Raw genomic sequence first — 27,400 nt, 5'->3', positions numbered from 1 at the left:
AAACAGCTCCTGTGGTGGCACTTTGGAGGATGTTTGGTGACGCTTGCTTTTGTACAGTATCTGTACATTCACACATACTCTAAAGGGTAAAGAGTCAAAATAACATAAAATATGTCCTTGTTCAAATCACTGCTTGCTGATAATCACATCAGGAATGACATGAATCCTGATACTGCAAGTAATAATTATCTTCATAATCGATTAATTAATCCGAAAGTCTTTTTATATATATATATATATATATAATTTAGGCCATGAATTATTTGATCTAAAAATGTCAAAAAGTAGTGAAAATGCCAACAGCAGCTTCTCAGAGCCCAGGCAAACAGTCCAGAACCTTCAGATAAATCAATTTACAATGAAAAATAAAATAAAATAAAATCATCATCAAAATTGTTGTTAATTTCACAGAAACAGAAACATGAAATAGAAATTTCACACAAACCCACACAGACACACACTGCTGCTGATGTAATGTGCAGATTCAGCTCTAATTTTGCTGATTTTCATTTTTATCACTCTCAAACTAAAGAACAATGCACTCTTCTGCATATTGGGAAATTTTACAATCCGTCGGGATCACAAAACTATTTCAAAACAGCATTTGGATAAACTCAAACTAGGCTACATGTCAATGTATCTGTGGATACAGTGTCCACTCTGTGACAGCAGGGGAGCACGGGGAAGGAAAAGGGAGAGGGGGGACAAAAGGAAACGTGAGTATTTATGTGTGTGTGGGAGGCCTGTCTGGAGACACAAGGTCTACCAGGCTTACACAAACACACTTGCAATTCCAAGTTCCACAAATAAATTAGGGAGAAAGTTTGCTTGCAATATCACCAAAAGACTGCAGAAAGCTGTTTTTGTGCTCATCTTCACTATTTGTTAACTTGACAATTTTCAGACCCAAATCATCCAATTCACAGCTTCTCCACAGAGGAGTAGCTCCTCTCTGCAGCAAGACAATGAGACAAGTAAAACTCCACTGCAAATCAGCCAGCCAATACATCACTTCATCCCTAAATTCTCTCACTTCTCTGTTTCTCCTCTCGCCTCAGCCTCCAATCCAAAAACTTTCTCATTTCAATTCACGAGACAACCTCCATGTCTCCCTCACAGCAGGCACAAGGGACAAACTTCAGCTCTGTCCCTCCACCTCTCCATCCAAAAAGAAAGAAAGGACGTAAAATGACGCCCCCACCTATCCTTCAGCTAATCAAAGGCAAGGCTGGAGGCCGTTTCTGAAGGTGATGGCCGTAAATTCACTGCAGGATGTGAGAGTTTTATTCCTCAGAGGTTGTCAGCAAAGACCCGGCTGGAATGGAAGCTCTTTCTGAGAATCTCAAGAGGATGAAGGGACAGCACTGATGTAAAAATAAAGAATAAATAAAAAAAGAAAAGGTTGTTTATAGCGATGGTTCCCAACCTTTTTTGTCAGGTAGGCTACACTAACACTCCAGTCCATAAACTGAATGGATATTATAATGGCTGTTTTCACCACTATCATTAAGCAACTCATAGCTTATGTAAGTTGGTTTGGTCAATTTTGCATTTCCAGGCCTACTACCACTGGGAGTGTCCAAATCTGGACAATCTGGAATTGGCATTTTGTACAATGGGAGGAAGTGGAGACGTGTCGTCCATCTTATTATACAGTTATTGGTACAATCACTGGTTGATAGCATCACAGTGGTAGTTAAATTTGGAGAAAAGACAAAGTGATTTGGTTTGGCAAGAGGCTTTAATTTAATCTGCTGAGCTTAGGGGTCTGTAGGCAAAGTTACTGAGCGTGTGTGTGTGTGTGTGTGTGTGTGTGTGTGTGTGTGTGTGTTACTTAATCTAAGATAATTAGAGCTTTGTCTAACACCAGTGCTGCTCTCAGCCATCCCAGTTAAGACTAAAGGGACAGATTTATCGCTCGCTCTCTCTCTCTCTCTCTCTCTCTCTCTCTCTCTCTCACACACACACACACACACACACACACACACACATGCATACAGTGTGGACATATTTGATAAATGTAGACTACACTGTACATCCATGTACCTTGCCATTAACACTCACTATCAACAGCAGACACACACACACACACATGCATGCATGCAACCGAACAACACCCACATGTTCCGCCCAAGGCAAAAACAAACAAAAAAACTGAAAAAAAAAAAAAAAAAAAAAGATAATTACTTTAACCCCTCTAGTGGAATGTCTACACACACGTGTGATTCAGAAACATTTAGTACGGCCAGTGTGTTGTGTGGGGATTGGATGATGTGGCACTGAATATACTATATACAAATTAGATTTCATTTTTCAAAATTAAAGAGCTTTACAATGTAGGATTTAAAAAAATACAGTGCATCAATACTTTTGTTTCAAAGGGATGGATTTAGAAAAACGAAATACCAATATGAGCATTTCAACTAGACATGTGAACTTCCATTTGTGTTTTTTATTGGTTTGTCAATAACTTAATACATTTCGTCTATCATACATTTATTGTTGCAACTAAATTAGATTTTTGCACATTTTAAATAAGGAAAAGAAAGAATGAAACAGCTTCACTGACCACTGTGTGCAGCTGGGACATAGGAATCTTCAGAGGAAGGATAATTCTGACCCAAACACAAATACACACACAGTCAACTGGCTTTAAGTCATTAAATATCAATTTAGAGCAGTGAAATCTGGAATTTTACGATCATTTCTCCCAGAGTGCCGGTGTTAGCCACCGTGGGACCTTACGTAAACTCACCTCTCTACACACACTCGCATTCCTAAAACAAGGGTGACTGGGGTCGAGTTACAAGAGTGCAAGATCCATACGGGCCATATATTAACTCTCTATAGGCATTCCTACAAGGACACACAGCCAACTAATTCAGACAAAGTTCCCCTCCAGACATGTTTTAAAATACTCTGCTATGATTAATATGTTGTTTAATAGGGGTTTGTCGCATTAAAAATTAAAGCAAACTCTGAAAAGGGGCTGAAAGCACCTTTACTTTTTCTCCCTCACTGAGAAATTTTGGATCTGGCCTCACGCCCTGCCCACCACCGCTGCTTGTGCTAGGTTGACCAATGAAAGGACAGCACACAGCAAGATGGCTAGCATTACAGGTCAGATATTGTAGGGGAAAAAAGAAAAAAAGCACATCTTTGAGTGGAGGAGATCTTTAAAGAACATGTGAACACAACACATGAAAAAGGACGAGAAAAGTTTCATCTCATAATCATATGCTGATGTGTGAAATTGGCTTGATGCATTGTTCAACAGCAGAAGATAAGAATTAAAAAGTGGGTCAAACTGAATAAATATATAATCTGTTTCATCATAACCAAATCACATTTTGAATTTAAAGTTACAGCTATGAGATTAGATAAAATTTAGATTATATAGTGTCGTCGAATTCAGACCCTGAAATAGAACATCAGATTGGCAGAGTTACTCATATCAGAATCATGTCACTCAATTAAAGGAAAAATACTGATATAAGATTAAGATTCCTTTCTTGCATTTATTGGACTGGCCCATGCCTGTTCTTCACCGTCCCCATCATCTGACAGTTAATGGCCTCTTCTTTCGTGAGGACAAGGAGTTGTTTCCTGTTTATCCTCCGCCAGTGGCTCACACGTGCAGCGTCATCAACAGCTACTCCCATTGCGGAAGGGCCCCTCAGTCTGTTTAAACTAAAAGGGTTCTGCCAATATGTCTACCCTACGAGGCGGAAAATTAGGCACCTCGGATCAACTTGCCAATCCGGCTCTGTGTGTCTAAACACTCGCAGCTTGCCGGCAAAACGGCCCAACATTCACAGAAAATCTGGCGGTGTAAAAGGGGCTTAAGGTTCAGGACCCCCCCAAGGAAAATAATATACATGTGAGTGGTTTTGAGGTGATACAAGAAACTTTTCTAACTTTTCTTAAATCTTGGCTTTTTTTGTAAAAGATTATTTCTCCAGTACTCAAAATATTATTGAATCAACTGTGACAAGAGGCAGTGAATAGACATTACTTGGCTATAAATGGTCACAAACAGTGGTTTTGAGTCCGTGTGTTTAAATTTAAGCAGAACGAAGGAACTCTAAATCATTTGAATTGAATAGCTAATTGTAGCAAAACTCAGTTGATCTTTAGAAAATCAATTAGCAACAAATTTGATAATCGTCATTATCGTCATTTATCATTTCATCTTCTCAGATGTGTGGCATTGCTCTTTTTCTCTGTTTTATATGATAGTAAATTTAACATCTGTGTGTTTTGGACTGTTGGTCTGGGAAGTTATGATGCCTATTTCTCATTAATTCTTGGCATGTTACAGATAAAAGGACACATTTAAAAAGAAGATAGATAATTGATCTTTATGACTCCCTTCATATTTTGCATTGAAATGTGCTTTAAGTGATGGGATTGCAATTGAACAGTGCTTAACTACACAAAAGTAGAGATATGAATGCACACAAAATGCCTTGAGGACTGATTGTGATCTGATTGGCTATACCACCTTCGGAGGTGGTCATGGGCACATTGTAACCACAAGTGTAAATGCAACTGCTTTTCAACAACTAAGTGGTCGGTAATATGTGACTGTGGGCAACTGATTCAAACCAGCGAGTTTGCAAACATTAGCCAGTTAGCGGGCTGAGCTACTAGCAAGAAAGGAGTGAGAAAAGCTTATGAGTATTCAAGACACCTGTGGATGGAATCAAGACAAGACCAAGTGTATGCTTCCGATTTGTTCTGACAAAACTAGCCTATACTAGCAAAACCTGGCAATTCATAATGTAAGCTAACCGTTTATAAAGCGATGGCTGAGCAAATTGTGGTGAACAGCTACAACCATTTGGTTATTTGAGCTGGGCAGACACATATTAATACCACATGTAAATGTAATCAGGTTAAATCATATCTAGAAACAATCCAGGTGTGAGACACACTTTAATGCAAGGTGTAAAGGGCGTCTAATGTGGGGTATTACGTCTTTTTCTTCCTCTTAAATTACAAACCCATCTCACAGCTCATTACATGAAGGAATCATATGGTGGGGCAATAAAGTGAAAAATTCCATTTTTTTCTTTGCTGCATGCTATAAATCCCTGAGGGAGAATTCGTTATCTGCTTGCCTTCCTTCCAACATGGAGGTCAGAGGTCAAAGATCACAAACAAGCTGGCTGAGAAAGATTCAGCGTCTTGTTAAAGGAAATATGCATTTGATTTTTTCATACTATAAAAGGCAAATGAGACACAGAAACATCCAGGAAATGATCCCTGGTCTTTGCTAATGCCAGATGACATGTCTACCCTCCACCTCAATTTCCCATTACTGCTCCAGCTGCTCACCCTCATCTTCGTGTCCTGGGGGGAGGCTCCTCTCACGAATGGTGTAGTTGGCGGAGAATCCCTCTTTGGCGATGGCGTTGTCAGTGGTGATGGTCATGGACAGGATGCCGGTGTAGGAGATCACACGGCCCGGGGACGTCTGGCCACAGTACCGACCAATGTGAGGGCCCACTGAGGGAGGAAGAGGGAGTAGAGAGGAGGCAGGAAATGGAGGAGGAGAAGAGGAATATAAGGAAAGAGAACAGGGAAGATCAGAGAAGAAAGCGGGATAGCGATGGGAGAAAAAGGGAGTGAGAGATGAAGAAGGGGAGGTGAAGAAAAAGGAGAACGTCAACTTCATCACTTATCAAATGCAGAGTGCTTTTATTATTCACTTTGTCCTTTTCTGCCCTCGCTGTCCTGGGAGATGTTTCGGGGCTTTGAGCAAAAACACAGAAGCTAGAAATGTGGTTTTTAATCTGTTATATTCTATCTACGCAGAGCTCAAGTTAAAAAATTTAGATTGAAAAGAGTTGATCTCCTGTCAGCTCCATTCTCCCACCTCTGGTAGGTGATGTGACACCTTAAAGACGGGAACAAAGGTGAGATGACAGGTAGCAGAAACACTCGTTTCCATGACATATTGCATTGACACTTATTTTCCCAACACTATATATAAACTGCAGGTGAACAGTGAAAGATATTGTGTTTAACATCTATGTTGTGCCTGCTTAAATTTCCAACTTTGAGTCCATGGTGTTAAATTAAGATTTAAACTCAAGACTTCCTGCCATGGAATAACTGGTATCTAATTACAAAGATGGTATAATATGCTTTTTTGTGAAGTTCTTAGATTATCAGACCCAGTGTTGTGAGAGAAGCAAAGTGCAGTAGATAGATGCCTAAAAAAGAACCCCTAAGGGAATACTGCTATTCAAATCTAACTTAATAAATAGAAAGAATCATCTGTTTGACTTCATATTCTGTTTATATTAAGTGAGAAAATTCTAACTCTGAGCACACTCTTCGCTGGAAAAAAAAAAAAACCAAGACGACGAGACCTCCAAATATTTGCTCCCAGTTTCACAGACTGTACTATCATTACATTCGAGTCACAGAGCAAAACCTCCATTTTTCAGAAAGATAAATCCCCAGCAATCTTTGAAAACCCCCCAAAGGTACGTTTACTGCATACTGCATTTTTGCAGGTATTTCCAGAATCCTTAAAAAACTTCTCAGCCCATCTGGATGAACACATAAGGTAATGCGTTATTGTAAGACTCCATAATTTCTCATTTCTTTGCAAGGAAATGACTTTGTAATTTGGTATTAATTATAGGGAAAATATGTAGATATTTTTAAATACAGCCTCCATCTAAACCAAAATTAATTTTCATGTATTAATCATCCATAATAGGAAACTGTGTTCTATATTAGTGGAGTTGCATGCTTGCCTGTGGAGAAATGTCACATTTTTTAATGCATGGTGGACCTGCTTACGACTGACTTATGTCAGCAGTTGGAATGAATTAATTGGAAGTGTACCAATTGAATTTTCATTTTCAGTAGTCATTGTCAGAAAAATTAATAAATTATAGCTCTGCACAGTAAAGCGTTGCCAAAAATGATCCATCAGCTGCACTGTAAAAAACACTTATTTCCAATGTCTTGTTTACAACCCTAAAAATGTACTGTGGCCTAACATGACTTCTTCCTCTTCTTAATCCAGATGACAAAGAAATATAGATAATAGTAATAGTTTAAAAGTTTGCTTCACATCACACACTTGTCATTTGTGTTGTGGACAGATAATCTTAGACCGAGATGGACACAAGAGTCTCTGAGGATTTTGAAAATATCTTCCTAACTTTGGTAGGTGCCATCAGCTGTATTTTGAAAGACTGTGTAAGAGTTATCAATCAGAACAGCCGGTTCAGCTGTTATTAGGGCGTTAAATGGCCGTTATCAGCGGTTATAAGCCTCATAGATATGGATTAGAAGGGGTCTGCCACACCTACTAGTAGGCCCATTATCGGGCCATGAAATGGTCATTTACATTTATTGTTTAGCAGCAACCTCTTGCTGCTATGATAACTATGATGGCAACAAAGGAGGAAGTCAAGTGACATAGAATGAAGCGCAAGAAAGTCTGTGTCAGCCGGAAGGGTGGAGGCGAATGTGTCAATAAACACAGGACTTTCATCTATTAAACAGGGTTTGTGTCACATGTGAAACCAAAAGTCAGCCTTGGCATGAGGCATCCAGTGGCATAGTGGGTAGAGCAGGCGTCCCATATAAGAAGGCAATGTCCTTCCCTCTGTCTCCCCCTTTATGCTTAGACTATTCTTTATAATAAAGCCAAAAAATAATATTTAAAAAGAGTAAACCTTGACCTATTTTAACCAGAGATGGCTTTTTTAACTGATGTATCATCACATGTTTTCCAATACGAAAGTTGAAAAAGTGAAAATGTGACTATTTCACAACATTATCTAAACTGACATTCAGGGTCCTCCCTAGTGTAGCGGTTAGAGTGCTTCAGGATAAGAAAGTAGCTCCAGAATCTTAGCTAAGTCTTCAATGAGGGCGCTTCTCAAGCACGTTGTAGACAGGAGGTTCCAGACATAAAAGCGGATTCATCTAAACTGACATTCAGTGGGCTTATAATGGCGACCATTTCATAATGCTGGATATGCAAATGGATATTTAATGAACTAATAACTGCCTTTGAATCTACTAGTAGGTGTGCATCGCCCCTTCTAACCCATATCTATGAGGCTAAAAATCACAGAAACCTGGCATTTAAAGGGCTGCTAACATCCAAATCAGGTGTTCAGGAACAGGGCGGTGCAAACACAACCTCACCTGCTTCCAAGGTGCGGGGAGAAGAGAAAGAAGTCTTAAGAGATCAAAACTCCAGCAACACTCGTTGTATATAAAACAACATTATTGTAAGACCAATGTGTTTCCTTGATAAAGGCCACAAGCCAAAGCGCTTCAGTCCTATAATCAAGCCTTTCTATGTACTTCAAGTGTTGCTGGAGGTTTGACCTTTTCAGATTTATCTTTCAGGGAGAGCTGTTGAGATCTGTGACTAAAATGTAATGATAAATCATGACAAGCACAAACAGGGGCTGACATCCACTGTAACAACACGATTTTCTTACATGCAGCACACAGCGACAGACTGTCTCATGTCTTAAACGCTGTGAGTGCTGACGTTGCTGCCTGCCCACAGTTTGCTTGCCATTTCATCCTGTTCTTATCTGCGAGAAACAATGCCAGGCTTGTTGTGCCTCCTGTTTCATAGAGATACTGTATCTGCAGCCTCTCGAGGACTCAAGGAGGGAACATTCAGTCCAGAGCGAACTTATACATGTTACAAAAAATATACTTTTCTAACAATTTGAGGCGAAATAAGCAAAAAGTAACAGCAGGAAATCACATTGGAATGCAGCGCTTTGAGTAATCTCGTGGATTATGTTTATCAGTTACAGTTTAAAGCAGGTAGTCAACAATCTGTGACGGATTACATTTTGAATTATTTCAGCCTTATCGGAGGTGGTGTGAAATGGTTTCGCTGTACGGCTGTCTGCTGTCGATGTAATCAGCTATAAAATGGAAAAATCTTTCAAGCAATATGGCTGCCTTTACATTTATTTTGGAAAATGGTCATATCTGTAACAAACAGCAGGAAGAAGATTCAATTCCAGCGTTTCAACATAGGGAACATTCAGTATGTAGGAGTGTATGATTAAAAAACAGCTCATGCAGAGTTTTTTCTGAACATTTTTTTGACAAAAAAAAAATATATATATATTTTTATTACTATTTTTTTTTTTCTGGAGTTTTAAAATGATCTCATACCGAGCAGATTTGATCTGCTGTTTAAAGCATGACTGAGAGCTATGGAAAAAATCAAATAAGTGAACAGAATCCAATATTTTTATTTCCAAACTCTACATTTAGGACTCATCCCTTTCCTTTTTTTCATTTTTTTATGAACTACCCTGTAAAAAAACAACATTTCTTAACAAAATAAATGATTACATCCTCTTTTGAAGAGTGAATCCAAAAATAATAAGCCCTAGATGTTTGTTTGTTTGATTCAATTCAACCAGAAAAAATCATTTTCTTTTGAAGAGGAGATTTTACAGCTCTCAAAGAAGTGCATGATGGGAATATTTGGTGTTCGTGTTAACATTGTGAACGCGTTTGATCACCCTGCTGCAGAGATGCTTTGTTATCTGCGTTGACACACATGTTCCCTCAGCAAACACAGGAATACAGCGCTTTATAGCATCACGCACACACCTCCACAACCCCCTACACACATAAACACACACGCACACACACTTGTCCATGCTAACAGACACACCTGAATGCACACACACACACACACACACACACACACAGATCATTTGACAGGAAAAGCCCTGGCATGTTATGTATGCTGGCATGGCTTTAAAGTGTATGTCACTATCTGTATACCTGTGCCAGTCTTTGTGTCCCTCATGTTCCCATGCCAGTCTCCTCCCTGGCAATAACCAAGCAACGCTTTGGGCACAGCAGTGAGCATTGTGGGCATCCTGGCAGCCTACTTAGGCCTGTCCAAGGTATGTAGCTCTCACCATTATCTGCACACTGTACGACTAATTAGACAACAATGGAAGCTGAGAAACGCTGTCCAAACGAGAGGAGGGGAGTGTGAACAGAGGGGAGAGCAGGATGTGCCGCCGTCATTCATGTGCAGAGAGACGATTTTCCAAATGTGGCTGGTGAGGGAACAATGTGCAAGCTGTGAAGAAGTCTCTCTTTCAGTACATCCAGCCTCCGTTTGAGCACAGGAGGGTGAGTTTCAAGTAAAAGACTGACAGCTGAGTAACAGCTGAGCCATTATTGATTCTTATGTACTGTAAGTGGATAAAGGCATAGTTTCACATTTTGGGAAATATACTTATTCTCTTCCTAGAGAGCTTTAAAGGTGCTAGAAGGTGGATTTTTTTTAAATCTTTGGACAGAGCCAGGCGAAATGGTTCCCTGTGTTTCCAGTTTTTATGCGAAGCTAAGCTAACTGGTTACTGAGAGTAGGATTGAAATTATTTCTTTAATGTGTCAACAGCATCCTGATTTGGCTGTTCTGTATGCATCTTCCCATTTGTGGGATTTTAAAGGGACAGTTCACCCTAAAATCAAAAACACATATTTTTCCTCTTACTTGTAGTGCTATTTATTAACCTAGATTGTTTTGGTGTGAGTTGCCAAGTGTTGGAGATACCGTCTGCCAAATTGCCAAGAAAATAAATTTGAAAAACTCAACAGCAGTGTCTCTCTCTAAAAATCAAGAACTGGTTACTCAAGATAATCCACAGAACATCTTGTGAGCAGTTTCACATAGGAACTATTTTCTCTCTACCGAACTACACCCGCCAACTGTATCATCGCGCAGGAGGAAGAGTGCATCTACTCATGGACAGGAGGCTTGTGCTCATGGTCTCCTCCTCAGCTGAACTGTAACGTTTGCTAGTTTGCTAGTTTGCTAGTTCCTTAAAAGCCATGCTTGTATTTTCAGAAACCTGCAAAACTTCCAAAGGTTTTAAAAGTCCAGGAGAAAATATTTTTCCTTATCAATCAATAATCAAAGTGACTGAAAATGTGTTGTCAATAGGAACCCCCCCTCATCCCCTTCAAACTGAGATCCAGAGTCATAGGTGTAGATTTCAGGAGGGATGCAGGGGACACATCCCTCTTACTATTTAGACTAATTGCACTTGTCTCGTCCAATGAAACATAAAAGTAGCAGAGGACTTTTATTCTGACAAAATGAACAATATTTACACCATAAATTGATGCAGAAAAGGCACAAATTGGATCATAAATAATGACCAGAATGCAGGAAATTAATTAAATGCTCAAAATGTTCTAGCCAAGGACCCAAAAACCCCTCGTTTTCCTGCAATGAACAAACAGAACCTACACCCTTGTTCAGAGTCAATGGAGTGCTCAACATATCAGGGCTACGGCGGGCAGAGTGGCCCCCTTGTATATCCAGCCAATTAGGACAGAGAAACACAGTGTTATCCTCCTGTGCCAAATTCCTGACACAGCCTGTAAAACCTTTTGTAAAGGAAGAGTGCTCCGAAACATGACCATAAAAGCATGAATCCTGAAGACACCAGGCTCATAAATGATGTGATAAGTTTTCTTTAGGAAGTGTAAAATACCTTCCATTCAGGGATTAATTCTGTTACCGCAGATATATGCACAAAAATTTATAGGCTGTATCCCAAAAATAAAACCAGTGTAAACACACATCCTTTCCTGCATCCCCTCCTCCCCCACCTCAGCCCCCACCTCCCCTCCTGTCTTTACCAGTCTATTTCTCGCCTCCACTTTCTCCTTCGCCTCCATCGCTCAAGCCGAGCTCATCCCACCTGCAGGGAAGCCATCCATCCTTTGTTCTCCTCCCTCCTCCTCCTCTTCACCTCCACATGTCTCTGTCTGTATCTCTGTCTGTTTTCTGTCAACATCTGCAGGGGGAAGCCGTCCCGAGCACTTCTCATCCTTCTCCTCTCTCGGCTGCTGCTCAGCTCCGCATATTTATCCTTCTGCATCTGCATCCCATTTTGCCTGTTCTCACCCTCCACCTGTGGAGGAGCAGTCCTGTTGTTTCCCCTACGATTCTTTTACTTTCATCTTTTTTCTGTCAGACATTTTCCATTTGATCTCATGGCTCTATCTCGGTAGTGCATCCATATTTGTAGCTTTTTTTTAAGCCATAAGAATGTGGTTCTGAGACAGGGGCTCAAGCTAAAAAGTTGGCTTGGGACTTGAGAGTTCATACAATGCTTCAGAAATTCAAATTTAGCAGGCAAAAACATCCCTTTTGCCCTTTTTTATAGCGTTTGACCTGGTTTTGAATTGTTTTATCTCAACCATTAGAATATATTTCTTAGACAGGGTTTAAGCTAAAAATAGGCCTTAAAAGTTCATAAATGCTTAAAAATACTACATACAAAAACGTGTATGTGTTTTTTCATTGTAGCTAGTTGAGGAAAAGTGTGCTCATATTCACAGTCTTACATTTGGATGTTTAAGTAAGTTTAAAACATGGACAGTTTCAGGTTTTAGAATCAATTTTTTTCATTTTTGTTGGTTCAAGTTCATCCTTTAAGACTCAAACTGAAATATTTCTAGTCAGCTTGAGCTCCCGTTTTACCCTCCAAGGCTTAGACCAACATGTCCTCCATTTTTCTCATTCATCCCCGCCTCAACCGAACCCTCTCCTCACCTGCAGGGAAGCCGTCCCAGATCTCCAGCCAGTCGTATCGGCAAAGGGCGCCCGGCGGCGGCGTGGTGTCGGGTTCCATGTCGAAGCTGTCGAACTCCACCACGATCTCAGACATCTTGGGGGCGAAGATCATGAAGGTGCAGTCCAGGTTGTTGGGGTACTTCTCGGGGAAGCCCGGTGTCTTGATGATGCCTCTGGGAGCTGTAAAGTTCCTGGAACATTCTGGACCTGTGAGGAGAGAAGACATGGGTGGGTTTTTAAAGTGTCAAGATGTGTTTTGACAGAGTGATTAATCTAGAATCTAGAATCTAATCTAGAATCTGCCAGAATATCCTTTAAAGAAACTTTTGTGCCTGTTTGGATTGATACTTTTTACTATACTGTCTGTATTTGAAATTTTTTGTCTTTTGTGCTGCAAAAATGAGGATACAGACATTTTGGAAATGCACATGCAAACTGAAATACCGACAGATTTTTTTACCTTTATGAGTGTAGAAAACTTTGGCAGCCTGCAACACTTTGAAAGCTGTGACTTAACTGGAATAAAGATTTACATTGACTGAGTCCTTGTGAATCTTAAAACTGGATTTTTGTTTTTAGCAATGGTGGAAATTTCAGGTGAAATCTTGCTGTGATTGTCATTTTTTCTCCAATGTTTTTTCACCAGTTTTGTGAAGAAAGACATGACATGTATGATGGAATAAGAGAAAAATAGAAACACTTCACTTGATCCAGAAAAAGTCGCAAATTTGCCTTAAAAATGGTTGATTTTAAAAATGTAAAACCAGCCTGTAAGTCCCAGTAACACATTCGATTTCCTTCAGATATAACCTTTGTTTTATTGACAAAACTCACTGTCCCCATCCAATCAGACGAACCGGTCCCACCCCCTTGTCGCAGCCGCCTGTGTCTGTGTTGTGACTGGGGTGTGGAGATATTCGCGGACAGTCCCAGACACTGAGAGACTGTTTACAGACACTGATCATGTTCAGCAAACAACAACACACACAGATACACTCATAAACAGACAAATCGAGCCCTATTAGCTCATTAGACACGTCCAAATGCACACACACGCTACCCTACATAATCACTCAACCACAACCTTATAATTTGTATTCAGTGTGAAGTCAAACAGGAGTGCTGTTTTGTAGTTTGTGGATTCACTGTGTGTTTCTTTGTCCATCTCAGCTTTTAGTTTTATCTACAAGACCTACATTTTCTCTACTTTTGGTCTGATTTGTTCTTGCTGCACTTTGATTAACATTTTTTTTTGGGTATTTCCAGTACCTATAATCCATCTTTTGTATCCTTGAATTTCTGTGTAACCCAGATTTTAGCTGTACAAATAAAGTTCCACTTCCACAAAAGAAAACCCCCACAAACATCGTATGCTGTTATTTTGCACCCTCTGGCGATGATGTTCCATTTTCTCACACTTTCATTCATGCATTTTGCACGTAACACCTTATAGTGACAAAATCCTCAGCTGTGCTGTGTTTATATATTTCCCTTTTTTATATTCATCTCACCATTGTTGTGTAGTAGTGTGAGGTTGCTGTGCTACATGATGAAAAAAGGGCACTGTAAATTACTGTAAAATCCACTGCTGAATAAGTAAGACTTTAATTTTGAAAGTACATAATGGGGTATATTTCCACACTGTGTTTACTTCCAATGCACAGGCTGTATGTGGCTTTAAGATAAGTTAATCTTTATGTTTTAGAGCAACATTTCTATTTATTTCCATACATGAATCTGCAACACAGGAGGACAGTTTGTTGGAGCATGTATGTCTGCAAGGTTACCATATAGCATGTGATGATAAAAGTGTTGAGATCAGGCTGGCACTTTGTTCATACTTTTACACAGGCACAGAGAACATTACGCACGAGAGACCCTGTAAAGACTATCTTTCACTACAACTGCAGTTACATACAGCACAAAACACCCACTGTAGCTGCATGAAAACCTCATTATTCCTCACAAGCATCACATGCCCCTCCGGATTGTAGGATAATAAATTAAAGCCTTTTCAACACATAACATTTGACATAAATGTCTGCTGATAAAAGTACAAACAGAGCGGGGGGTGAACGCGGCAGCTGTTATGTCATTGTCGTTTTGTTTTTTTTTTGTTTGTTTTTTTTTGCACACAAGCTGTTCTCTCCACAGTCACATCCACGCTGTCGATGCTACCCATGAAAAATCTCTGTGTCGGCTCACATCAGTCAAGCGGCGGTTGGCAGTTCACACCTCTCTTGTCGTGAAGTGACATGAGCGAGGTTATAAGACGGTGACTGATCTCTGTGGGTGAAAGACGACACGAGGCGTGGACGAGGGTCAAGCATCCCTTGGAGGCACAAGCAGTGTTTTTTTTTCTGTGTGTGTGTGTGTATGCGGGATGGGGATTCTTGTATTGCCAGGCCAGATGTGACCTGCATGTTATCCGAGCATGCCTGTAAACATGAATCCACATACAGACACACACACACACTCCAGCGGACCCCTTGCTGTTGACACAGGTGGTGTCATTAAAAGGGCGACATGATGAATGATGTGGAAGAGATGAGGCAGGCTTCGATCCTGCTCAGCTGGCACACTTTCCAGTGTGTGTGTGTGTGTCAAATGTGCAGATGGGTTGAGTAAATCTACGTCTCATGAGAAATCTATGCCACTGAAGCTATGTCTATCAAGGTCAAGCATTAATGTGGTTTCAGGGCAAAAACATCCTTGAAAGTCCATATAACATCTGGAAAATAAAAACTAAAAATACTCACATGTGCATGACATTTACTGTCACGCATTACTGTGAGAACTGAACCTCATGGGCCACTGTAGGTCGTTCTTTCTGCCCATCGCCAGCTGATTCTTTTTAGCATTGTGGATAAGAGCAACAAAGCACCTTCTGATCTGAAGACAAGCAAATAAACACCTTAGAAGTGGAATAAATCTTTGACTTCATACAAACCGCTGGTATTAACAGTGTTTTAAACTAGAAAGCACCAGAACCCGCAGACCTTAAACCAGGCTTTGTTTCATTGAAACCAGTGCCTAAACTCCCGAAATCCTTCTAACAATCCGAATCCTTTTAACGATAATTCCCTGTGGCTGAACTGTCTATCAAAGTTCATTTCATCTGGAAAAAACTGGAAAACAAAGCCAAAAAATCACCTCCTTAGTGGTGGAAAAACATTGTCGCTGTTTAAATATCCCAAAAAACAAAGCTGCCCCCTAAAAAGATCAAGCAGGCCAAAAAAATCATTGTGCCATATGCAACAGTGTTTGCTTATTTGTTCGAGGACGCTGCATAGATTGTGTCATGCCGCTAATGCGAGCACGTACTCCTCCCAAACAACATCTTCCACTCTCTGTCCATCCATCTTTCTTCCTTTCATCTCTTTTATCAGTGACCCTTCAATCAGCTGTGGCCCAAAGACGGAAAAAAAAAATCCCCCCCTCTCGTCGACTGAGCCGCAGAGACATGTGTTTCTGGTTTGAAACCTGCAATAAAACCAAAGAGCTGGTGCAAATATAGTACCAGGATGCTGAAGAGGACACACTTGGCTATCATTTATAAATGATATGTGCTCTGTGGTCAGCAGAGGGTGGAGTTATGGTTATGGTTATGAGAGTCGGATGTGCCAGGGCTTTACAGCCCAACGCTCATTAGTCCAAAGATTTACCCACTATTGCCAAGCACTGTCTTTAAGGCCGAACGGAGCCTGCCATCTGAACGAGGGTTACGGCTTTTTGTGGTGATGTTTTGGGGTTTTCTCATCATAATGACAGACGTGGAGGAGAAAGAGACGAGCAGAAGGGAGGAGAGGTAAAGAACGAAGGGATGATGCCATAGACAGATACACAAACCAAGCAGACGTTAAGCAAACTCCAAAAACAACTCATATGAGCATACACTCTTGAATAAAGCTAAACTAAAACTTGGCTAAGTCTAATAAGGTCAATTAAAGATTATCATCACCAGCCCCAAAGAAATACACAAAAAATAACATAACATTTATTAATTTAATTCTGTTTAAGTAAACTTTATCTCTCCGCTCAGTTGTTTGAGTGCTGAAGAATAGAATTCTGGTGAAAACTTAATCCTATTATAGTGTCTAATTAACCATATTTGTTTTGCATAAAAGCAGCCATATTTAATGACTATAATAAGAATGAGCCTTAAAAATCCAAATCAGCTCCTCAGGTAATTTAAATCTCTCAAGTCCCAGAAACACAGAGGACTTTATATCAGTGTGTAGCTACAGCTCTGGCTCCATCATAATTTTCTTGATTGCTTTTTTGCTTCCAAAGGGGCTAAATGCTTAAGGCTTAAGAGCTTATGAGTTGTCTGGACATGGTTTTCAACATGGAGGAGGCTGAGTTAGCAGTTAGCAGCTAACAGTGCTATAAACAGCACTAAACAACGGCAACAGTGCTGACAGGGCTAATGGTGCTAACCGGCGGGAACCAGAGGGTGGGTGCTATGCTTCCCTGATGCTGCCTCCACATGTCAGCGGTAACCATCATATGCCATGCAAAGCAGCAGCAAAGAGCTAGCCAGTGGGATACACACATGCAGTTACGTGCATGCACAGCTGGAGAGTCTACAACAACAAACCACAATGATGCTAAAATATCAACACCCACAGCAGGAACGTGACTTCATTCTCTGCTGAGGACGCCATTACTCCACTATGTCTTTACATAACGTGCCACCTGGATGCTACGGTCCCGACGGCACGCAAAGACTGTGCCACAAGCGTCTAAAACATGGAGGGCAGAACAGGGCAGAGTCTCTGCAGATAAATATATTTCCACACACATCTGGTGGGTCATGATTGATATGAATCTATACTTTTTTTTTTTTTTTCTGGAAAATACTGCATGGTATACCTTTAATTTAATAGAAGTGGTCAGTCAGTGATTATATTTTTTAATTATTTTACACCTTCTCTTTCCATACGCTTGCATGTCTGATACCTAAAATGTCATAATTTTGATCATGTACTGACACTTGCGAGGTTTACTGTTTGATTCACTACTAGACGCAAAAATGAAATAAATAAAAAAATTCTGAGATCAGAGGACAAAAACAGGCAGCGTGAGAGACAAAGAGGGAGGTCTCAATAGAGTAAAAGCCTGTTTGTAACCAGAGCAGCAGCTCCATTTAGCAGCGAGTTTCAATATGCTGCTCAGACTGTAATGGATTTTAAATGTGGCGAGAAGGAAGGCAGCAACATGGCAGGGGGATTACCTGAGTGAGTACAAGTGCTGTTTTTAACTTGTTAGAGGGTAGAGGACCCATATTGAGGCCAACACACACACACACACACACACACACACACACACACACACTCTCTCCCCCCACACACGTGCTGTCCTAGTTTCGTAGCCCCTCTTCTGTGCCAGAGCATCCATCTCATCTGCGGGTCACCCCTGTTGCCTCCAAGGACAAACAGCCCATTAGCTAAATGAGCCTGGGGTCCCGTGCACCTGTCTGTTGCACACACACACACAGATTCACACATTAAATTGCAAAAACAGACAGATATCAGCACACATGTAGCAACACGAGACAAACAAAAGACATGAAGAAGACACACAAGTCAAAGCCACACACACATGCAAAATTCCCAGCTTGTTCCAAGGCGTCCGTCCTGCAGCTGAACAGTAGCCGGTAGAGAGGCGACGGCACCGGACGTGCTCAACAACAACAGGAAAACAGTCACTCTGTTTCTCTGACAAACACAGGGAGGGACAGCGGCAGCAGCGTGCTGAGACACACAGACCTAACATGCACGCCTAGTTCATACCCTGCACGTTCAGACCAGCAGACCTGACAACATGAGAGAATCAAACTCACTCATTTTATTTACGCGCTAATTGCTTTAACACAATAAAGTCAGAGCGTGGATCCACTTAGAGCTGATTCGGACTTATTAAAAATCTTTCAGACTGTCAAACAGTCTCTCCACAAGGTTTACGTAGCAGCTGTCGTGGAGCTTTTGATCAGATCACATGATCCACGTTGGTGTGATGGAGTTTGTCCAGTAAAATCTGAGATTTAAAGTTAATTGTTCAGCAAGTTCTTAAAAACCAAAATAAAAATGGAAATTCTGAAATTTATGAATCCATGAAGACTGGGCAAACAGCTGAGGATAATGTGATCGAAAGCTCCAGAACAGCTACTAAATGAACCCTATGGAGATTAGTGCAGCTGTTTCCAAAGTCAAAAATGAACTTTGACCCTTCAACAGTACAGTGTTTTAACACCGTCAAAATCACATCAGCATCCAGTAGGTTAAAGGGCTCATTTTGGCTCTAACTTTGTTGTTTTGTCCTTGTATTTATTTTATTTTTTTTAGCTTTAAACTAATATTGACCTGTGTGTGTCTGAAATAAAGTCATATTGTTGTTAACTGTTTGCAGATAATTTTAATTGTTTTACTCTGAAAATCCCATATACCTGTTGAAAATGATGTTTTCTCCCTGTTCTATTAGACTTCTCTTGGAACTTTCACCACCATCATAGGTGTCTGTTTCATTAAAAAAAGATATAAAGTTTCACCTCTTCTGAAAGTAAAATGCATTGTGACCCAAACTGTACTATGAATGTACTTTAAATCCCTATTTGATCGTTATATCAGCGATCAAAGCTCAAATATAAATCATCTCACATCTACGCAGAAGCTATATCTTTAAAAAATCCCGCCGGGAAAATGTTCAAGACCAACGCTCCTCCTAAGCCGATACTCCTCTGACCTACTTTTAAAGATTTATTACACTGACTTTCTAATAACATCCTGTCATTCATCAGTCACGGCTTCACTTTGCACCCTGAAATTAAAGTCGATACAAGCAGATTTGAAAGGTGTATCAGAAGTAGGGCTACACTTTGTAGTGTAGAGAGAACAGAAGCAGTGTGGAGCCTGGAGGAGCTGCAGAGTGAATTGGGCCCCTAACCCTACTCGTATTATTGCCTCACTCCTCATTTAAATACAGAAAAGCACTTGCCTATCCATTTTTCATATTACAATACTTTCAACACAAGTCCACTTGGGGATTCTTATTCCTGGATCCTGTGATTCTGTGAATGGCTATTGCTCTCAGGGGTGCAAACAAAAAAAAAAAAAGAAGAGGAATCTCACGTAATCGCATGTTCCCTTTTTACCCGATTTATCTCCAGTCCCCATTGGTGGAAACTGAAGTGGTCGCAGGAGACTCGGCGTTTGGCAGATACTCAAGTGGACCCAAGAGGGAAGAGCAAATACAAATGTAGGACACGGGAGCAAGGTTCCTTCCTTGACAGGCAGTGTTTATGTAGGTCTATCCTGCTTGCATCCTCCCTCAGCTGGGACTCACTGTTCCTCCAATAGCATTCTGGGTCTTTGAGTTTATATAACTTGCAGCCTTAAAGGTCAGTGTACCAGAGGTTCTGGTTGTTTGGACAACCTTGGACATGAGTGTGGAAACAGTTTTAACCTATATAATCTGAAAAGTTATTTCAGGACCATGATTTGAGTAAGAAAACATTCTGCGGTGCGCAAAGTTGATTTAGTATACAGAATAATTCGTAGTATTTAGACTGTGTGAGTAGTATTGCATTTCTTAACACGCAGTTTTCAGTTGTTATATTACTTGGTTCACATATTTTGGTGGTGATTGTCTAAATCACCATTAAATTATCGTCTGACCACTTGGGTTTCTCGCCCTGTCAGCATAGTACTGCCAGATCACAGCAGAACGACAGACAAAATATTTGCAGTTCCCATTATGAAAGCAACTAAAGCGTATGTCATGCAACACTGACAATAAAAACAAATGGAAAGGTCAAAGTTGTCATATTGACATTTAAGATGTGTTGAGTGATTCACATTTTCAACATGTGCACTGAGTATCACGCAAGAAAACAGTCCATCAAACAAGTTGCTGGCAGCTGCTTTGAGTGGCACCAAGGACGTGTCACATATTAAACAGGGAGACAGGGGTCCTTCACCAGAAAATTTTGAGCCTCAACACTTCATTTCCTGCATTTTGGTGAATTTTTTGCATCAATTTATGGTGTAAATGTCTTTAATTTTATCAAAGTGCACATGTTTTTAAACATTGAGGGGGACATGTCTCCTGTGTGGCCCCCTAAATCTACATCTATGAGCAGCACAGTGATTTTTTTCCTGTCTATAGCTAACCGTATATGAAACATGCATCACTCTTCTGATGGTTTCTTTATTTGTGATACATTTGCAAAGAGACATTACAAAGCCAGTCTTATAAACTCGGCCACCTCGTGCTGCATCCACAGTGCCTGCAGGAAATAAAAGCTTGCATAGCTACTTTTTTTTATAATCCAGCCTATTAGATGAGCCTGACCTTTGCCTGCCCCGCAGCTCCTCCTCAGAATAGATCTTTGAAATACAGCTTCTTTTGCTGTATTGCACAAGTAAGTAAATGAAATCATTCAAAACACAAACTATTTCTTTTCAATCACCTATACTTCACTGTTGAATGCTACGCTAACTATAACCTATGGCCTAATACAGTTCAGCTAGATGCTTAAATAGGCTTATATTTTCAACATGATGAAACTATGAAAGTCCATCTAGCACTGTGTGGTCACTAACAGGTGACTAATGTATGTAAAAGTGCTTTCCCTACATAACCTTAACCCTTAACCGTTCACAAGCACACATGCGCGCATCATAGGTGTGCTCTGGTATAAATTACATCACACCGCTGCCTGTCAGACATCTTTTTAGCAGTGTTGCTGTGCAGATATCTCACTCTCTTCTCCTCTTTATTCACCAATCAGTGCACACACATGTGGACAATATGGACGTGCTAACAAATACAAAAAAGCCAGCAAAAGATGTACCGATGATTACTGATTTACAACATATAAGAGGACACAGATAAGTATCAGGGGACAGCAGTGAAGAAGGAAAAAAATAGAAATTAAATAATTTTAAATTTAAAAGAGAAAAATCTAAAAGTAAAAAAGAGTTGATGATTTTTTTCCCTCTACATTTTCATTTAAGTATAGTGTTTTTGTGCATAGTCAGGGTCACAAGTAGGGGTATTGTAATTTGTATCAAACACATGTCAAGTTGGTGATAATGGAATACTACAGCCAAGGAACAGGGATAATATGGTGGCTACTTCTTCCCAGAAATGTGGTGTTGGTGGACAGAGCCAGAATTCGTGGAGGCAGTCGTCACTTGTGCTGAGTGTTTGTTGAGTGTCTGATCCAGCAAATCCCATTATGTGCATCTTGTGTGGTGCTATGTGTGTTCTGTCAATGATTATTACAGATCCTATTTCTTGCTGTGCAGATCTCATCAGTTAACTTGGTGAGTCCAGTGGCAAAATTCTGCACATAAATGTCAGGTTGTTTGACACCCGATTTCCCTTAAAATCAAGCAGGAGAGGGATTACCACATAATTTTCTCACCTGCTGCCCTTGAACCTCCTAAAATATGTAAAAAAGTATTCACTGCTGATTATTTTTCATAGTAGAAAGTAACAAGGTTGTGTGTGCCATTGATCCAACAGCTCCACAACAAACCTGTGGAAACCTGGCTAAACTACAATTGAATTTAAATTGGCTGCTCTCCATGAGGCGATTCATCACATTTAGCCGAGTGTGTAGAAAACAGCAGAGCAATTGCAGCTCTGCTTCTGCTCTAGTTAAAGCTTTTAGCTGATGCTGCTGTCCAACACAAGCAGCTACAACAAGGACACTTCAGCGGTTACATAATGAAACCACAGACCGCTACACACCTGTCTTGAAGACCTCGTAGCGAACAGAGAATCCCGCCCCGTGTGTCTCGTAGTCAGAGACGAACTTGATGAGGAGCTGGCTGCCGCTGGAGATGATCGGAGACGGTGCGATCTTCCCGCAAAACTTTCCCAGCATGGGCGAAAGCTCATCTCCGCCGTTGTAAACCTCCACGTAGTCATACCTGAAAGAGGAGAGAGGAGACACAGGTTTAGGTTGCTGCAAAAAATACAGTAGTAAATACAGATGGGATGATCTTTGCATGAATATGAGCTCATAATTATGTTTTTCTTTTCAACATGAGCCTGCAGCAGGTGATTACAGGGCATTGGTGTTTGTTCCTCCAAAGTGTTTTATGTGTCTTTGCTTGAATGCACACAGCTGCTGAACATATGCATGAGTAATTGCTGTGTCTGAGCCTAATTTATCCGTCGAAAAACTTGCAATTTATAGAGTCATTACACTGGTTTAACATGAGAAAGTCCATTAAAGCCAGTGTTACAAACTGGAGACATGGAGGGTCTATAAAATACTTTAAAGTTGCATTATGGGAAGCATAGGATCAAACATTCTGACCCATACTAAAGCATAAAAATCAGGATATCTTAGCTGCTGACTTCTAAGTGTTCCTTGCTGTAAACTGCATTTTAACAAAAACTGTCATGTATGAACATGTACTGTGAATACACACTTTGTTACAGGCTGCTAATGAAGCCTAGACGACACACCCAAACTGTGAAACTGTCTGCTTTTCTCAGACATGTTTTGGACACTGAGTGCTTCCGGATTTGGACTGATTTGAGGCGTTCCTCCAGATACCAGTCTGGTCAGCTGATTGGCTTTGTTTGCAATGTTTTGTCTTCTCGTCCATAAAGCTGATGCTGCTATGGGACTCTAAATCAGCACAGCTGTCTCGATGATGTGAATTACGGACGATTTCCATGATGCAGCAGCAATGTGAGCATTTCACAGAGAGGGAAATTGTCAGACACAGCAGCTGTATGGTGAATTATTCAATGTATGTTGGGGGAAGGGAAACATCTGCTCATCTTCCTTATTTTGCGTGGTGAAAAGATCGATATTTATGGTCACATACAGGTCATGAGACACCTTGACGTCAGGTACATTTAATCTGAAAGAACAAGATCCATAGATCAGAGTGTGACTCCAGATTGTGTGCACAAGTAAGATATCTGACCGCATAAGTGTAATATATATCCACTGGTCCACATCTGAAGTGAAAAATAACCTTGCATGCATTTTTTTTTATTACTGTTCATGCAGGGAAATATAAAAAACATACATCAGGTTTAGGAAAGTGCAGTGTGAATAGAGATCGGACAGAAGTGATTCTTCCTAGTGACTGAGAAAGGGACAGTCAGGGAGAGAGAGCGAGGCAGCGAACAGAAATATGAACATGGCAGAATGAAGCACGGGGGAGGCTCCCAGGATCCCACTGAGTGCACTGAGAGACTTCATCAGTCTCTGCTGTCTGTATGGACCTCCCACCTCCACTGCAGCACCTCATCCTTTACCAGCCGACACCCCTCTGTCCACCCACTGTCCGCTTCACAACATCTCAAGTGTGTACTCTGAAAGTAACTTGCACCTTACAGTATGTGGCACATGTGGCGTACTTGATGTGCTTGTGATATGTATGTAAGGGTGTGGGTTTTGCTTCAACAGTGTGAGGGACATAGGAAACTGGGGGCTTTGAGGTTCTCCCCCAGGGAATTTTAAGCATCAAACATTTAATTTAATCCATTCTGGGGAGTTTTTATGCACCAATTTGTGCCTTTGCTGCACCAGTTTATTTTTGGTGGAAATCTCCTTAACAAATATAACTCCTCTGCTACTTTTCATGTTATTATTAGTGGAGAACAAAGCATATTTTCAAAATAGAGTCCCCTCCAAATTCTATGCCTCTGTATGTATGCACTGTATATATGATCTGCAAACTAATAACATTAGTCTAAGTGCATGTTTACGTCCAGAGAGTAACTCAGAAGTGTGTGTTTGTGTTTGTATGAGTAATGTATGTAAGTGTGTGCCTTAATAAACACCTCCCGTCCTCTCTCTGTGCTGCACTGTAGCTGATTGAATCACAGAGCCTTTAGAGGATTCATATACTAAGTTGCAAGGTGAGTCCACGACTAAATGGCTGGTTATACAGGGTCCAGACTGCAACATGAAACATGACTGGGCCCTGGCAAACAGAGGGGTATAAAACCTGACAAACTGTTGTGTTTCAGTTAGAAAATTTACTCTAAATCAATGTTCAACCTTTTGGCTCACTACCCTTTAAATGCCTGGATACTCTTCTAGCAAACAGTGCTGTTCCCTTTTTCAGATTATTTAATTCTTGGCCTTGGGAACAGCCATTGACTTTAGTTTGGGAACCATTGCACTAGAAGGAAAAATAATAAATGGATGTTAACTTTCTAGGTGCGTTTTACTGTTTACTTTGGTATTTTCCTTCAACCCTCAGAGGGAGAAAAGTGTAAATCAAAGGTAAGTGTCAGTCCCACTGTCACACATACAGTATTTATGTTCAACAATCATACAAGGTCAGATTCACTACTGAGGAAACAGAGACCCATTTGAGCTCTGACAGTAGCCTCAATAGACCAAGATGCAATGCAGCCACAAAAACATGCTGTTTTGGGTCCATCAAAAACATTTTTCTCAAGTAGAACAACCTTGCACAGGTAAGTGCCGCAAGTTCAGGGTTCATCTTTAAGTCATTCTGGGAAATGCAGGAAAATTAAAGGAGAATTTTAGAGTTTTATAAACAGACCTTCCTGTAATGATAACTACAGCAAGCTGTAAAATCACTGCTGTCAGGACTTCTCCTATGGAAAACTCATTTCTTTGTATACTTCCTGCTTGTCTGTTATCCCCATACACACTTTACAACCTGTTCATGACTTTGCATACCAGGATACACGTGACATATCTGACATGTTTGATATTATCAGGGCGGCTAAGATTAGACTGGAAAGATTCCTAGCCTCAGATTCCCCCTCTGACTCTCAGGATGGGAAAACCCAGTGGAAACAATGTAGTCTGTGATGCCTCAGACATTAAGGCTCTGGAGCGTCTTATGTGGAACATAAGGATTTACAGCACATCACTGTAAATCAAACTATTTTTAGCCCTCACATCGCTGGTTTTAAGTGTTTCATTGGCATTCTTTCACCGAGAACTTCACATTTGACATTCTCCTTGTTTAGACATTTGTCTTTTATTATTGCCAAACTGTCTGAAGCCACTTTGTGACTGTTTTGATAAGTGCTATACAAATAAAGCATATTATTCAGAACATGTTATGCGATATAACAAGCATCTTCCTCTTGCAGCCAGCTGTGGAAACAACTTTGCCTGGCGAGTATCTAGAGCTGAAAAGGGTAAAGCAGTACAATGGAGAAGCAGGACCTCTTGAGTGCCCATATCAGCTGTGGTGTCCTTGAGCGAGACAGAAAATCCATACCAGCTTTGGGATCTCTGTGTTGAAACTGACCTTTGACCTTTCTGACAAGAGAACTGAGAGTTTTCCTAAGGAAGCTGGGTAGAGTATCAAAATATCCCCACAGCATGGCAGCTTGCTGATCAGCAGTAAAAGCTCCCAGGTAAGAATGTGTGGAATGTATGTCTAACCAGAGCCTTCTCTACAGAAACAAAGACTCAACAACAGGCCTCCTGACCGAGCCAGATGAAGAACGTTTGCTGCAGCTGAACCAGAAAAGACAAAAAACACCTATAACGTTTGTGCACGGTGAGAAACTTCCTCAGCAGGTCTGGAGCAAAGCGCAGACAGTCAGCTTGTCTCAGACTCAAGGAATTCGGCTGCTGATTTTCTTCGCGGCTAACAACATTAGCGTGCAGACAGAAAGCTTGTTAGGTGGTGGTTTTCAAAGAGTTTCTTCATGAGTTGGACGTGGGAACTTTGTCTTTTCTTCCTCAAATCTGTCACAGACATCTTGATTTCATGGTGTTTTAGTGTCTTTGTGTGTAATTGCTGGACACATGGGGAGCAGGTAGACAGATGGAGCTACATTATATCACTCTGAACAAAATTGTGTAAGTATTATTTTGAAGTTGAAAACTGAAATGTAGTGATTTTTTTATGGTTATTTAACTCAAACCTTAAGGTTTCTCAGGTTTTGAGCGGGTGGAGGAGGTAGACAGAGTGTTACAACCCTCAGGTTTTGAAATGCTTTGTGAAATCTTTGAGACATTTCCAAAAACTACACATTTGAAAAGCTTTAACACAAGCCCAATGTCTAAACGTGAGAAGAGCTTTCTGTCTTTTGTTTTTATTGCAGTAAAGACGCAGACTGGAAATAGAGAAAGGGAACATGCGACAAATGTCCCCAGCCTGATGCAATCTCAGGACATTGCTGTTATTTGTCTTGGACCACTACAGACCACCAAGCCACCTCTAAATTTACAAAATGTAATTATACGTTAAGTCCTGTTTGCACAGGACTACTATTGCCAGGGGACCTCATGTGATTTCAGCCCGTTCTTTTTCCCAGGGCGGCAAATACAGATGCGTTGCAGCCTTTGGCGTGTTTATGAGATGCACCGGGCTGTCAATTAACTCCAATGTAAATCCATGCAGTAATACTTGATGCTTAGAGCAAGATGTAGGGGAGAGGGCAAGAAAGTGCATAGGTTGGACAGGTCAAATAGCAGACCACAGTTCATGCCTTGTTACAGAACTTATATAGGTCGTGGTGCACTGAGGTCACTTATGTGATATAATTTTTGCATAACACATATGTATTTTACCCAAATGTGTTGACATTATTCCCCTTGATATGATGCTCACATTCATTTGTAACTCCACTCTACACAAAACGGAAACACTAAACAGCACTATTTGCATTGATGTACAGCGTTAACCTCCTTTTTTCCCTTCTTTTTAAAAACAATGTGGGTTAAATGAACTACCAAAACCAGACCTGATCAATACAGCAAAATTTAACCCAACCATACAGGATAAGTTG

The 27,400-nt window shown here is 40.6% G+C and overlaps 1 protein-coding gene across 2 annotated transcripts in view; it reads right to left on the bottom strand.

Annotated features, from left to right (window-relative positions):
• Positions 1–27,400, bottom strand: part of LOC117271806 (neuropilin-1a-like) — a 96,097-nt gene that overhangs the window by 45,649 nt on the left and 23,048 nt on the right. For both annotated transcript variants that reach the window (XM_033650231.2, XM_078172983.1), the window contains exons 3-5: positions 22,391–22,572; positions 12,611–12,838; positions 5,341–5,511 (exon numbers count right to left, since the gene is read on the bottom strand). In XM_033650231.2, the coding sequence (XP_033506122.1) occupies positions 5,341–5,511; positions 12,611–12,838; positions 22,391–22,572 (581 nt within the window). The remainder of the gene's footprint in view (positions 1–5,340; positions 5,512–12,610; positions 12,839–22,390; positions 22,573–27,400) is intronic.

This window comes from Epinephelus lanceolatus, chromosome 12 (genome assembly GCF_041903045.1).
Source record: "Epinephelus lanceolatus isolate andai-2023 chromosome 12, ASM4190304v1, whole genome shotgun sequence".
In the NCBI taxonomy this organism is placed as follows: Eukaryota; Metazoa; Chordata; class Actinopteri; order Perciformes; family Serranidae; genus Epinephelus; species Epinephelus lanceolatus.
Note: the sequence above shows the minus strand (reverse complement) of the source record. Positions and strands in the feature narration are given on the sequence as shown.